At 37.0% G+C, this 14607-nt stretch overlaps 1 protein-coding gene across 2 annotated transcripts in view; it reads left to right on the top strand.

Moving 5' to 3' along the window:
• Positions 1–14607, top strand: part of VCAN (versican) — a 132634-nt gene that overhangs the window by 46677 nt on the left and 71350 nt on the right. The window contains exons 6-7 of one of the 2 annotated variants that reach the window (XM_006143483.3): positions 2014–2307; positions 8537–11488. In XM_006143483.3, coding sequence (XP_006143545.1) covers positions 2014–2307; positions 8537–11488 — 3246 coding nt within the window. The remainder of the gene's footprint in view (positions 1–2013; positions 2308–8536; positions 11489–14607) is intronic. The other variant, XM_027769947.1, reaches the window with a different exon arrangement.

Here is a 14607-nt window from a genome sequence, read left to right as displayed (position 1 = left end):
GGGAAAGAGACATTGCAGAAAGAGAGAGGAGTAACTTTTTGTTCTCTCTTTTCTTTCTTTTTTTTTCTTTCTTCTTTCTTCTCTTTCTTTTAATTTCTTTGTTTTCTTTCTTTTCTTCTAATTATACATGTGCACATTCTCGAGAGGGATAGAAAGAGGAGAGAAGGAGAAAGCAAACACGGCATGGTCTTATTCATGTGTATGCATGGTGTGTTTTTCAAGCCAACCCAAATCTGAACTGCTTTGCCATGTGGCTTCCAGCCCTGCAAGGTGCTAGGATTACCATTGCGCCGCAGCGACTGGGCCCACAACTTGTTCTTATAGTGTATTTTTGGATTTGAGATTATGTCTTTGCCAGACTAGATAACTACTACTTTCTTCAGTCAGGTTAAAAGTTTTTCTTTCTTTTCTTTAAGTAGCTTGTGTTGGGATTTGGCCTAGTCTCCTCAGTAGGAATTCCAATTTAATAGTGAGAAAAACTGATATGTGTGCTTTGGCCTTTTTTCCTAGGACTCATTTTTCTTGTCTTATAAAGCTATCACACACTCAGAGAGAATAATGGCACTATTCATTTTCAACAATTGCTTGTCACATCTGGATTTGGTCAGGGGAAAGTCCTGAGAGCTCTTTGAGTCCCTCTTGTCTCATGTATCACAGACTCTGAGCTCAGCTGCAGAGAGATGGAAACAGGACCTGCAGCTGCTGGGAGTGTCGGCCATCAATATTTTAGCTCCTTTTCTCATTTGCTTGCCCCTCCTCTTTCCTTAGATATTCTCTAATTCTGCCTCTGTCTTTTAGCCACCTGTGCTCATAGGTGAAAAGCATTAAGCAATTAGAATTACATTTATTTTGGTAAATTATTAAGTGAGTTACCCAAGTCCAATTCCAATGAGCAAATTGAAATTTTCAAAATATTTCATTGTAATTTGTTAAAATGGTAATAAATATATCCTAGGTCAGTTGGACCTGGTGATGAACGAAGAAGAAGTCCAGCCTTTCCTTATTTATTAATCAGTGAATATAAGTGTCTTGAACTTGGATAGAGGCACTTGTTAACACTTAAAATGTTTTTGTGAGAATTAGAAGCATCCCCTTGGGGCAGACAGATTCCACAAAGTTTTAAGTCTGGGCCAAGCAAATAGGAAAAAAGGCATCCTCCAAGTGTCCTTGGGTCTCTTTGAGGGGGAGCAGAGTGTTAGTCCCCATCTGTTCTTGGCTCTGTGTTCCTGGGCTGGCCGCAGCTCGTGTAGCCATCATGGCAGCCCTGAGCCTGGGACAATGCAGGCAGGAAATAGCATTCCCCCGTTCTTATTTCTTCTCATCCTCACACACTAGGAGGTTTTTAAATTAATTTCAATGGTAGTGATTTAAGAGAAGAGGGGATCAGAGAATTACTGTTTGGTTTTAGGTTAAATCAAGTCAAATAACTTTGATGGCAGCTCAATGCAGCTTTCCCCCTTCATCACGCTGTGTGAATAAGTACATTTCAGGTGCTTTGATGAAAAGGAAAGCCCATTTCCTGGACAGTAGTCCAAGAATTACTTGGGAAGAGCTGTTCATTAAAAAAAGTGTGAATTTTGTAATCACATGACTGCATCCATGGCCTATGGAAAAATATTTATATGTGAAGATACATTAGAAAGTTTGTGGGAAAATGGAATTAAAATGTGGATTTATTTTGTTGCAAAAATTTTTGAAATTCATCCATAATATACATTTTCCATGAACTGCGTGTTTTTTCATATGCTGCTGCTTTTTTTTTAATCAACACACTCTCTGGGGACCCCTTATATTTATACACACACTCACACTCACGCACACACGTACATAGAATAAACCTTTCCTGTATGTGTTATTTCTTATTCCATACCAATAATTTTAACAAAATTAAGTCACCACTGTTGTCTACTGCTGTAAAAATGTATTATGTACACTCCTCTGCCCACATTGATCAAAACAGGAAAGGAATGACTAGTAACACTGAGGGCTTTTTCTCCCCTCTTCCTATTCTAGGTGATGTGTTCCACATCACTGCGCCTGAGAAATTTACCTTCGAGGAGGCTGAAGCAGAGTGTGAAAACCAGGATGCCCGGCTGGCCACGGTGGGGGAACTGCAGGCAGCCTGGAGGAACGGATTTGACCAGTGCGATTACGGGTGGCTGTCAGACGCCAGCGTGCGCCACCCTGTGACTGTGGCCAGGGCCCAGTGTGGAGGTGGTCTACTTGGGGTGAGAACCCTGTATCGTTTTGAGAACCAGACAGGCTTCCCTCCCCCTGATAGCAGATTTGATGCCTACTGCTTTAAACGTAAGTGTTTGATATCTTTTAAAAATTTACAGATTTTAAAAAAAAAAAAAAACCACTTCAAGGGCATGCGTTGATGTTGAAGTAGAGGTTCCACCTCTTACCGTGTGTGCATGAATGGAATGGGTTCAGTAGCATTAAAAAGCAATCAAACTGAACAATAGCTGTTCGGTTAAAACAACAGGAAGTTTGACAAATGGACTTTTTCAAAAAGAATGAGGAGACGTTGGATCATAACCATTCCTTGTTATACCTAGAACCACGGGGTCATATGTCTGAGGGGTTATTTTTTATTAAGTGTAGTTCTTAAATAGAATTTGACTGTCAGTGCTATGATGCTGAGGCCTGCTGTGGCTGAATTAAACCCTTGAATTCTGTTTGTTTGATATCACTCTTTTCTTTGAAATGGCGGAGAATTTAAATTTCAGTGAGTGCAGGTGAGTAACTGGAACTGGCATAGCTAATCACAATGTTCAATTTGTACATAAAAATGAACCAGGCTATCAATGAAAACGTCCATTTAGCTAATTTTATTTCAAGTAGTGGAAATATATATCCTCTAATAATGAGTTCTCTAGCATTATATTAAGGCACAATATTAGCTCTTTGCAACGCATGTCATAAATAGGGTATTTTTCGTGAGGTTTACCACATAAATTAGTTTTAAGTAACATTATTAACATTCATGATTTAATTATTTTAATTACTCAGCTGTCCTTAAATTATTTTAGCAATAGGCATCACTTAATATAGTATCTTAATTGTAGAATGCTTAATTAAACAAACAAATGTTTCATTTAATATTTACTGCAGAGTCTGTATTGGGCTAGCTAAACAAAGATCTCCAGGAATTTTTGATGACTTTGGAAACATCAAAGGCAGCGTCAGATTATATTAAAATAGAGTGGAAATTTTCTACTAAGTTGCCAATGTGTCATGTTACAGTAATATATAGCCAAGATGATTAGAAATGTCACTAGTTTCTTGGGTACTTGGTTTCTAACGTGAAATACACAGGCATTTTTCTACTGATAAAAAGACGGTGCTATGATATCTAAGTAATTGTCAGAGTAGATGTTAGTGCTATGGAAAGGTCTGGTTTCCCATACTTCTCTCTACCAGTGAAGATGTTTCCGCTTGGATTTCTTCTCGTGGACTCAACTTTCTGGGTGTTACATCCTCATGCTGTGCATTAGCTTGATACAAACCAGCTGGCCCATAAAGGCCAAAGGAATTAGTAGCTTCTGTTGTCAGTCCTGAAACAAGAGAAAAAGTCTTCATTTTCAAGAAAACAAAAATAATAACAAAAACCTTACTCCTAAAAGGAGACAGATGTCCATTTCTTTAAACCACATTCTCTCAACAGTGATTTTCAAATAGTTCAGGCTCTAAAATTAGTTTAGCATTAGATGTGAGTAAAAAACAAAGCTGGATTAGTAAATTGTGGTAGAGGGGATCGGAGAGGTTAAATTAGAGGAGAAGAATTATCCAGGCTGAGTACCTTAAATGATTATGTTTTCTTGTGCTTTATAAAACTAGTACTGAAAATTGTTTAAATAATTCTTTTCCCCTAAGGTAAAATTTCAATAAAATCCTGTCTCTAGACACAAAGAGTATTGTTAAAGAATTTATCCTATGATTTAATTATCTATTTAAAAGAAGAATTCACATAAGTATATATACAGTATTGAGGTATTTAAGTTTGAATAGATTAACTGCCTACTAAAAATCTCTATAAAATTCACAAGAAGTTTAAGGATTTATATCCATCTTTTTCTCTCTAGTTTATTTATATGTATATGAATTAGAAATATAATGGATTTATATTTTCACTCTTTCTTTCACTTAAACTAGAAGTTAGATTCTTCTTTCTTTCTTCCATACCTATGACCTTAATGTATTCAGAATTCATTCAGCACATAACAGTTTAAGAAAATCTAGCCATTAAAAAAGTCTTTCTAAAGCCATGCACAATGCCATAGCTTCCCTAAATTCTAATTCATTCTTTAAGGATTCTTAAATATTTATTTTTAAGGACTTTGATAAATATTCTCAAAATTACTTCACTGATTTCCTCTTTTTCCATAAGGTCAAGTAGTGACTAAATGCTTTAGGGTAAAGTTTAAAAGAGTTTTGCAAAAGCGATTTCAGAGATGCTCAGTTGGCTGGTCAAGTAGAAGAATTCAGAAGTATAACTATATCTTTTCTTGCTTGCTTTTACTAAATGTAGAAAGATTTTTGAGCCACTTGGTGAGTGAATAATGCCAGATCTTACTTTGCCAATTCACTTTTCATTATAAAGTAACTGAATAGACTATTAACGATGACTGATAGTAAATAAAATTAGAATCTATTCTTGTGAAATTGATTTGAAAAAATAGGTAAATTAATGTCACTGTAAAATAAAGTTTCCCTGTGCATTTTCTCTTGATAAACTAAATTGTGAACTTTTTATTTTTCTTTAGTCTCAGAATTAGGCAAGTTCTGTGAAAGTTAGAGATTTATATAGGGCTTTGACAGGTCATTTGATGTACCCCCAAATTTAAATAGTCAAAGCCATTGAAGACTCAGTAATTTCTCACTGAATGTTATTAACAATCCCCAGGAGAAGGAGACAGGGCATGTTTCCAAGAAAATTCATTAGTTTATGACAATCACTCTCAGACAGTTTTTCTAGATCTGTTAGATTAGAATTTGAACCTATTTGCCTCTTAAAGTTGGAGACCAAAATCTTAAAAAATTGGGATTTTAATCACTAAGAACAATTGTTTGGTTGTCCATCAGTGTCTTCTCCAACTAAAACAATTTATTTGTTTATAAATTTCTACTTTCCAAACTCTTAATAATCCATATAATCTTCCTTTGATTCTTCATTTTTTTTTTTTCACATCTCTCTGCTTAAGTTTGGAACTCGAATAGTGGTCTAGAGAAAGGTACATTGGCTCCCACCGTTAAGCATGCTATTTTATATTTTTGTTCACTTTTTAAATTGACTAGCCCTATCAATCTACAGTCAGTTCATTATCTTTGTGTGTATTTGCCCTAGATCCATAATTTGACAATAGGTGCCCAAACTAATAATTTCCTAATTGATATTTCAAAAATGTTTCCTGTTTACAGAATTTGAATCTCTTAGCATTCAGTCACTCATAAAACTTATGAAAGGTAGTCTGAATTCTAATCCCATTGTTCCAACCTTTCTGCTTTTACCAACCATGAACCCAGAATCAACCTATTAAATATCCACTCTATTTGCAACTTATTTCAAAATTTATACTTTTTATGTATAACAAATTTAATATAGAAGAACCTAGGTAAATATAATATAGACAATATGGGTATGAATTAAATAGTATGTCATGCTATGAACAGGGGTTTTGTATTTTATTAGGAAAATCTGCCTCATGTCTCACAACGGAAGCACAGAGAAGATAGTCCATAGGACATAAAATACCATAAAGTATAATGATATAAAACATCTGTGTGGCAGACAGCTGCAAAGGTTGGAAAGGAACTTTTGTGGGAAAAGAAGCATGCTGATTTTTATTGGCTTCCTTGATAATGAAGTTGAAGAAACACTGGTAGTTTTCCAAGACCAAAACATCTCATGTGACTGCACCTCTGGAACAACACTTTTAAGATTATCTAGAATTGTGTTTTTGTCTTTATAATAGTCATCAAGCTATCATTAATACAGTGGTATTTATTCTAATGATACCTCTTTGTAGATATTTGTGCTTTTTAAAATGACATCCTTTTTTGGAATGCCTGAAACAAATGGCCCAAACGATCAGATACACTGGGTTATGATGGAAATCAGCTGTTAAGTTGACAAAAAAACTGTTCAACCCCGAAAGGAAGTCTCAGGTTTTCCATTCCAAGTCATAGAATTGATTAGTTTAATTACAAGCAGATTTAAAAAAAAAAAAGGACTTCAATATTATTGAAAACCCTTGTTTTTTTAATACAAAGTCACATAAATTGAAACTTTGCAAAGCATATTCTCTGAGACATCTTGCTATCACTTCGCAACAGGATTAGAGGAAGGTAACATTCAACTGAACAGCAATAATTGATGATGACATACGGTTACTTAGTCTTGAAAATCTGAGCCCATTTTTAAGATATTATAAAAGTATTTTCATAGGATTGTAAAGAGTTACTAGCAGAGCTTGGATTGGCACAGGGCAAGAACTGATTCATAGGCCCGTTGTTTGGCCCTAAGGTAGTATCACCTCCTTTTATCTTAATTTCATCAGCCATGAAAATACTCAGAGAGAAAAAGTAAATGTAGATTTCTGTGGTTATTAATAATAAGACATTCAATTTTTTTCTAATAGGCAGTTTACTACGTATTTATATTATGTTTCTATGGGAACTTTCACTGTACGTACTTTCTACTATTTCCCCAAAGAATGCAGTAAGACAAACTTGAAATTTGACATTTAAATGAGGTAATGGTTATAGAATTTCAGAGGATAGAGAATTGAATTAAATGAGAAACAGTCAACAACATTTTGGGTCTTTAAGTTGTTCATGTCAATCAAAATAGACCAACACTTTTTCTAGAAAATGACTACAGAAAAAGCTTTCCTTAAAAAAGTATAAAAAAGTTATCTAACATGTTTTTGAAGACTCTAATTCTTTTTGTTTTTGTTTGCTTGTTTGGTTTTGCTTAAGTGTAAAAGGATAAATTGTGACAATCTTTAAAGAATACTTAAATATATCATGTAAATGGGCATTGAGTTTTCATAATAAAAATCAATGAATCTGGGCTTTAAAATGGTCTGAGTAAAGACCACAGCTAAAAGCATCTCATGCCAGACAAGAAATAAGGAACGTATTACAGCTGTAGTGTAGTTTACAATAAAAATCACATTATTTTATCACTAAGTTTTGACAGAGTAGATCTGGAGTTAAATGATACCCAATTTTGTTTTTTAAGGGCTTCTGTTGTGGGATTATTCAAAAATAAGGTATGAGATACTGTAAGTACTGTAGATACTGTAACTCTTATCGAATAGCACAGGCATTACTGATATAGTTAGCTTTAAGTCATGTAGGATGTAGCAAAACGACTGCTGGCTACTGGTTTGCTCAGAACTCAGATGTGTCTGACTTTAGTAATATCTAGTTTTTCATTTTCAAAATACTGATGGGTTTTTTCCAAAACACAATCTTTATCTTTGTGTACTAGGCTGCTGTATTTTTTGCTGTGTTGAGGAGGAATCTTGTTTACAACTCTGTCACTTTTATACACAGCTTCAATTTCTTTAAAGAGAGGACCGCCTAGTCTCTGTAAATCTAGTATTTTATGATGACAGGTTACTTGATATTGCCTGAGCCCATTCTTTCTGATGCTCAGGGTTGTTTCCAGTGATTTGTAATTATAGACCTAAAATACATCATGTGGGTACTTTACTTCCGGTTCGACGTTTGTGTTTCATGCTAAAGTAGGCCTGGAACCAAGATCCTTAAGAGGTACAAACACAGGGTGTAGAACATAGAACAAAATGTAGAGCTGCAACACATGCCCACCGGCCTCTGCCAGGCACACATTATAATTTATTAGAAACAAGACTGCACTGCTGAGTTGAAAGGAAGACGAAGACAAATGTCCAACACCTGGAATCAAGTGAAGAGTGGTATTAAAAATTTTAATATCCTGTTTTTATGAAAGTCTCCACATTATGGACAATGTAATTGTTTATATGTAACTCGGCTACATTTGATGTGGCTTTTTTGTTGTTTTGCAATCGGAGACACTCCCTCTCCCTTGAGACTGTGCAGCTTGAGAAGAGAGTGTGATGAAAGCTAGAGGCAGGGTACAGAAGCTTCCAGAATAATAGAGCTAAGTTCTCCTACTAGGCTTCAAGTTGCTTCCATTAGTTTCTGATAAACTATCTACTGTATCCAGACTCTGCATTTATATCTTGTGGCTCTTCCCTTATCTTAAAACCACATGAATATTCCTTTTCCTTAACTGAAAACAGTCATTCATGCCTACAGGTAAAGTCATTGTTAACCTCTACAATACAAAATAACTGATCAATTTGCAACTAGTAAGTGTTCAACTACCTGGCTTTGGGTTAATTTAAATGTAGTTCTTAGTCTCCTCTTCATCACAGTGCTCTTTTGGGTCACCGCAAAATACACAGCAGAACTTAAACACTGGGCAAACAGCTTTTTATGATTGGCTTGTCTAATCGACTCTTTGAAATTATCTTTCTAGCTAAACAGAATATAACAGAGGCTACAACCGTCGAGTTGAATATCCTCGCAGAAACTGCATTACCCAGTTTGTCCAAAGAACCACAAATGGTACCCGAGAGAACCACACAAATCATCCCTTTAGTCACCGAATTACCTATCCTTACAACAAAGCTTCCTCCTGTGGGCAATATAATAAATTTGGAACAGAGAGCTACAGTCCAACCCCAGGCTGTCACACACAGATTAGCCACTGAGTCACCCACACCTGCTGGGAGTACCAAGAAGCCTTGGGATGTGGACTACTACTCACCTTCTACTTCAGAACCACTTGGAAAGTCAGACATCTCTCAAATTAAGGAAGAAGTGCTCCAAAGTACAACTACCCTATCCCATCATGCTACTGATTCTTGGGATAGTATCATGGAAGATAGGCAAACACAAGAGTCAGTTACACAGATTGAACAGATAGAAGTGGGCCCTTTAGTAACATCTATGGAAATCTCAAAGCACAGTCCTTCCAAAGAATTCTCTGTAACTGAAACGGCACTTGTAGCCACAGAAGTGATGCTGGAATCCACAACTGAAAAGAAAACAGAAAGCACTATTTCTGAATTGGGGCCCGCAAACCATTATGGATTTGCCTTGGGGAAAGATGACGGTGAAGACAGAACACTTACAGTTAGACCTGGGGAGAGCACCGTGGTCTTTAGCCAAATACCTGAAGTTGTTACAGTGTCAAAGACTTCGGAAGGTACCACCCACACGCTACTGGAGGACTTGAAGTCAGACTCAGCATCCACAGTTACACCTCTAACTATGCCTGACAAGGACAACTGGGAAGAGAAACGAACCAATGGTAGGATAGTGGAAGATTTGGGGGGCCAGTATATGTCTACTACAGCTTTTCCATCACAGCATCATACAGAAGTAGAATTGTTTCCTTATTCTGGTGATAAAATATTAGTAGAGGGAATATCCACAATTATTTATTCCTCTCCACAAACAGAAATGACTCAAGGAAGAGAAAGAACACTAAAACCAGAGATGAGAACAGAAACTTATACAGATGATGAAATATGGGAAAAGACCACCAGAGATCCATTTATAGGAAAAACAGAAGAAGAAGAAGGCTTCTCTGGAATGAAGCTATCTACATCCTCCTCAGAGGATATTCATTTTACTGAGCCTTCTGTGAAAAAGACAACTGAGTTAAGTGTAGAACCAACAGAAGCAGAGGAAGATTTTCTGACAACTCCAGCTGGGTTAGATACAGATGATTATCAAGAAACCACAAAGTATGATGGAGATTCTACAACAGGGCATTTGACCCGTGGTACATTAAAGGTGGAGGTGGTCACTGTATCAAAGTGGGATAAAGATAATACTACGTCAAAGCCTTTAGAGTCCACAGAACATGGAGGTTCTCCAAAGTTACCTTCTGTCTTATTTACCACTACGGAAGTGAATGGAAAGGATAAAGAAACTCCAAGTTTCACTGAAGATGGAGGAGACAAGTTTACTCCTAGTCCAGAGAGTACTACAAAGCCATTGAAGGAATTTCCTGAGGAAGACTTAACAGATCATGGGAAATTCACAGTCAGATTTCAGCCAACTACATCAACTGGTATTGCAGAAGAGTCAACTTGGAGAGATTCTACAACTGAAGAAGGAGGTCCACCTACCACAAGTACAGAAGGTCAGGTTGTCTATACAACGATTGAAGGAAGTGCTTTGGATGAAGGAGATGTGGATGTCTCTAAGCCCGTATCTACTGTCACCCAATTTGCACACACTTCAGATGTGAAAGGGTTAGCATTTGTTCATTATAGTAGCACTCAGGAGCCTACTACTTATTTAGACACTTCCCATACTATTCCTCTTTCTGTAATTCCCAAAACAGAATGGGGAGTGGTAGTACCCTCTATTCCATCAGAAGGAGAAGTTCTAGGCAAACCCTCTAAAGATGTGCGTGTTGTTGACCAGACTCACCCTGAAGTAACTGTTTCTCCTGAAACTAGGAGAACAACAGAAATTACCCAGGAAACAACTCAAGAAGAATTCCCTTGGAAAGAGCAGACTGCAGAGAAACCAGCTCCTCCTCTTGGTTCTACAGCTGGCATGCCCACGGAGGTGACAACACCCCTGGATGAACAAGAAGGTGATGGATCAGCATATACAGTGTCTGAAGATGGATTGGTGACAGATTCTGGGAGAGTCCCAGTTTCTGAAACAACTCCAGTTGGAAAAACTGAGCATGACATGTCTTATCCACCTGGTACTGTAACAGAGCACAAAGTGAAAGCAGATGAAATGGCAACACCATCACCAAGCTTTGAGTCAAAAGTATCTTTAAGCCCAGGACCTGAACCAAAATATGAAACAGAAAGGAGTAGTCCAACAGAATTTGTGACACCCATGCATCCTTTCGCTACCCAGGTTACCCAGCTTGCCGGAGAAACCACCACAAAGGAAAGAGAAGAAACACCCCTAGATTATATTAATTTAGGCTCAGGATTATTCGAAAAGCCCAGAGCCACAGAGATCCCAGAATTTTCGACAATGAAAGCCACAGTTCCAAGTGATTTCACTGCTGCCTTCAGTTCCATAGACAGACTCCACACAACTTCAGCCTGGAAGCCATTTTCAGCCTTCACCGAGAAACCAACTCTCATTGACAGGGAACCTGATGAAGAAAGCACCAGGGACATGGTAATCATCGGAGAATCAACATCTCACATTCCTCTTACAACCCTGGGTGATGGTGGAACTAAGGAAACAGAAACCGAGATTGACAGAGAGTATTTCACAACTTCAAGTATACCCTCTGCTACACAGCCAGCAAGACCACCCACTGTGGAAGGCAAAGAGGCCTTGGGAACTCAGGCGCTTTCCACGCCACAACCCCCAGCAGGGACAAAATTCCACCCAGACATAAATATTTTTATTATTGAGGTCAGAGAAAACAAGACAGGTAAGTCTTTGCTTTCTAGACATGCCATACAAAGCAATCAGCCTTTTATCTTGAAAGTTACTTTTGGGAAAAAAAAAGATCAACATACCAAATGCTGCCATTAGAAGATAACTGGAGTGTGAAAAAATGTTTTAGCTTCATGTATTTGTACAAGAATTGGAAGAATATGTTAAACGATTTGGATGAATGTTAGCTGTGATTTTATTTTTAAAGTCATAAGAAGCCCTGCTTTGTCATCTAATATAACCAAACCATCACTGTTACATCACTTCAGAATGTGCAGAACGAAGTGTTTTAATTTCAGTGTCCTTCCATACACTTACTACTCCAGCATAGCGCTAGACTGTGTTAACATCCCATCGGTCTTTAACTATTAACCTTCTGTACTTACCATGTGAACAGCTAAAGTGGTTTTGCATACCCCTAGGCTTGGCAGAAAGAGATGTAAAGGTGTACTGTGGTTTTTCTCTTCCAGGATTTTGCAGGGTATTAGCTGACTTGTGGGATGGGGAATAGGTCAATCGTTTAAAAGTTATGTTAATGTAAATTCAACATATTCTTAAGCTGGGAGAGGTGCGTATTTTAACAGGGCTTTACATTCAGAAATACAATCTAGTTCAGTTCCGAGCAATGCTAGAATACAGTGTATGGAATGTAATTTCAGGAGATGGATATGTAAGCATTACTTCTATTTTATAAATACCAGGCTGCGTTGTGTATTGTGACAGTTTTATTATATTACCCCCAGGTGTATCCACGATATCTTCTATTCAGATATTTTTAGCTTGTTTGTTTGTTTGTTTTACATTCATTCATACTTGCAGTTGTCATTATTAAACATGACTCGGTCCTACCTAAAGGTGAGATTAGACCATCTTTTAAATTTGGTAGGCTAGGTTGAGAATACACAGCATATCCAGTTCAATAGATCAAACCAGGCTTGTTTGTCTTTTTAATTTAGAAGTTTTAGTAAGTTTCTGTATTCTACGTTTAATATAGATATTAAATGAATACACATTCATTTCTCCTTCGCATGACTCTGAGAAGCCAGACTAGCCTAAATGTCTTTATCAGCAGGATTGCTCTCTTAGGGTTGGAGTATCCCCCTCAGCGTGTCACTTTTCTGGAGAGTGATACTATCCTCATTAAAGTGCTCAGGAGTGCACCTGTTGGAAACAAACAGCTTTCTTGCTAAGTCACTTGGCACCTGGGACTGTAGGTGTAAAACTTGCGGTGTTATAGGTTCTACATAGGTTCTACTATCCAGAATTTCTCAATGGAAGGGCTTTTGATTGGCAGTGAATAGCAAAAAAGAGGACACATCCCAGAGTATTAGTCTCTACTTCCCAATACTGTCTAAAGAGGTCAAGATTGGAGCATGATATTCTTGTTAATGATGCTGGTTCTTGGAAACCATAATAACATTTACTCTCTTGTACGTCGCTTTTGTGTCTCTCTGAACTGGAAGAGGGAAGGAAAGAAGAATTGCCCAGAAGTGGGAATGAAGATGGTTGTTAAGTAGGGTTGAAATAGGGACAAGAAGATGTAACTGTAAAAACAATGCAAATTTTAAAAGAAAGTGAAATGAGATAAAGAGGGAATTACCGTCAACACTTAATTTGAGAAATTTTGAAAATACTTGAAGGACTATGTAGAAAATGTTCTCAATTTGTATCACTCTTTTGTTTAGCATAGATATGGAGTTGAATCAAATAATACATAGAACATAGTAAAAATGTCCTGTATTTAAAAAGTCTTCTGAATGGCAAACTGTGAGCTTATGTAAGGGTGATCAAATTACAGAATGGAAAAAGTGACACTTGATCTCCCTGGAAGAATTGGTCATCCTCATGCAAAAAGAACTAAATTTATAAATGATTACGGGAAATAAGGGTCTGAGTAACCTAACCCTTAACAACTTATGCAAAGGTGTATATTTAAGTGTGAATTGTGAGCTTAATTCAGCTGGATCTGGGAGACATAAATACATGTTTCCTCTTGTTTCTTTCACTTATGAAACATGGAGCCACGGTTCATGTTCAGATTAGTTCTGTTTTATGTTAATAATGAATCAGAAAACTCTGGAATACCAGGCTACTTGCATCTGGCAGGATTTCATTGTGAGTATGGATGTGAGGATGAGGGAGGGTACCTGTGGTATAATTATCTGTCTGCTTACCCATCTGCCTATCTCTCATCTATTAGTTGATCGATCGATCACCTCTATTTTGTGTGTGTTCTATATATGCCGTTCTCCTTAAGACTGAAAGCATTCTTTATTATCTTCGTGGACAATGAAGTTGACTCTGATTCAAATACCTATACTAATTTTATTTGCTTTCTACAAGGAATGGGATTTTAAACATTTTGAACTTCCGCAAGAGAAAACCTTAAAGCAGATGTTCACTTAATGAGTTTTCAGGCAGGTGTATACATTAATAAGGAAAAGAGCGTATGCGCCTGGAAAACCACCCTTTTCATGTATCAAGGCATATTTTTTTGGACTGGAAAATCCTTGCTGGGTGTATGAACTTATAATAATCTATTCACAAGAGTAGACTCAACCTTTATGTATACTGTGTATCCAAGTAAGCAGAAATACCACCCATGCGACACTAAACCAAGGCATTCATAATTTTTTGCTCCACTCAGCGTGTGATATAATGCTCTCGTTTTTTTTTTTTTTTTTCTCTTTACCACTGTGAAACAAAACAAGCTACTCAGGACAGAGTTATGTTATATTTGCTCAGATGGATCTTAATTGCAACTTAGGGTACTATTGCTAGAGGGCAACTCTAGTTAGCAGTTAAAAAAATCTAAAAGAACTTTTCAGCTCATAAAAGTTTTATGAGCTGAAAAATGCTATGGGGTGTGTTTAACAGAGGTTCAGGGGATACTGAAAACTTGACTCCTGTCTATTTCAGGAGTAATTTGCACACCTGCATTTTAAAAAAATTATTGAAAGGTTTTCTTTGTGACTGTGTATGAAGGCTACAGGGTTCACATGAGTGGGAAGACTTTCTTTAATTCTAGAATTATTTTTTAAGAGCACACCTCTAAACCATCTGAAATGTTACAAGTTAGTGTAACAGAACTCTGAATGTTTTTCACAACTGATA

This window comes from Tupaia chinensis, unplaced genomic scaffold (genome assembly GCF_000334495.1).
Source record: "Tupaia chinensis unplaced genomic scaffold, TupChi_1.0 Scaffold000099_1, whole genome shotgun sequence".
Lineage (NCBI taxonomy): Eukaryota > Metazoa > Chordata > Mammalia > Scandentia > Tupaiidae > Tupaia > Tupaia belangeri.
This window is presented reverse-complemented; position numbering and strand designations above follow the sequence as displayed.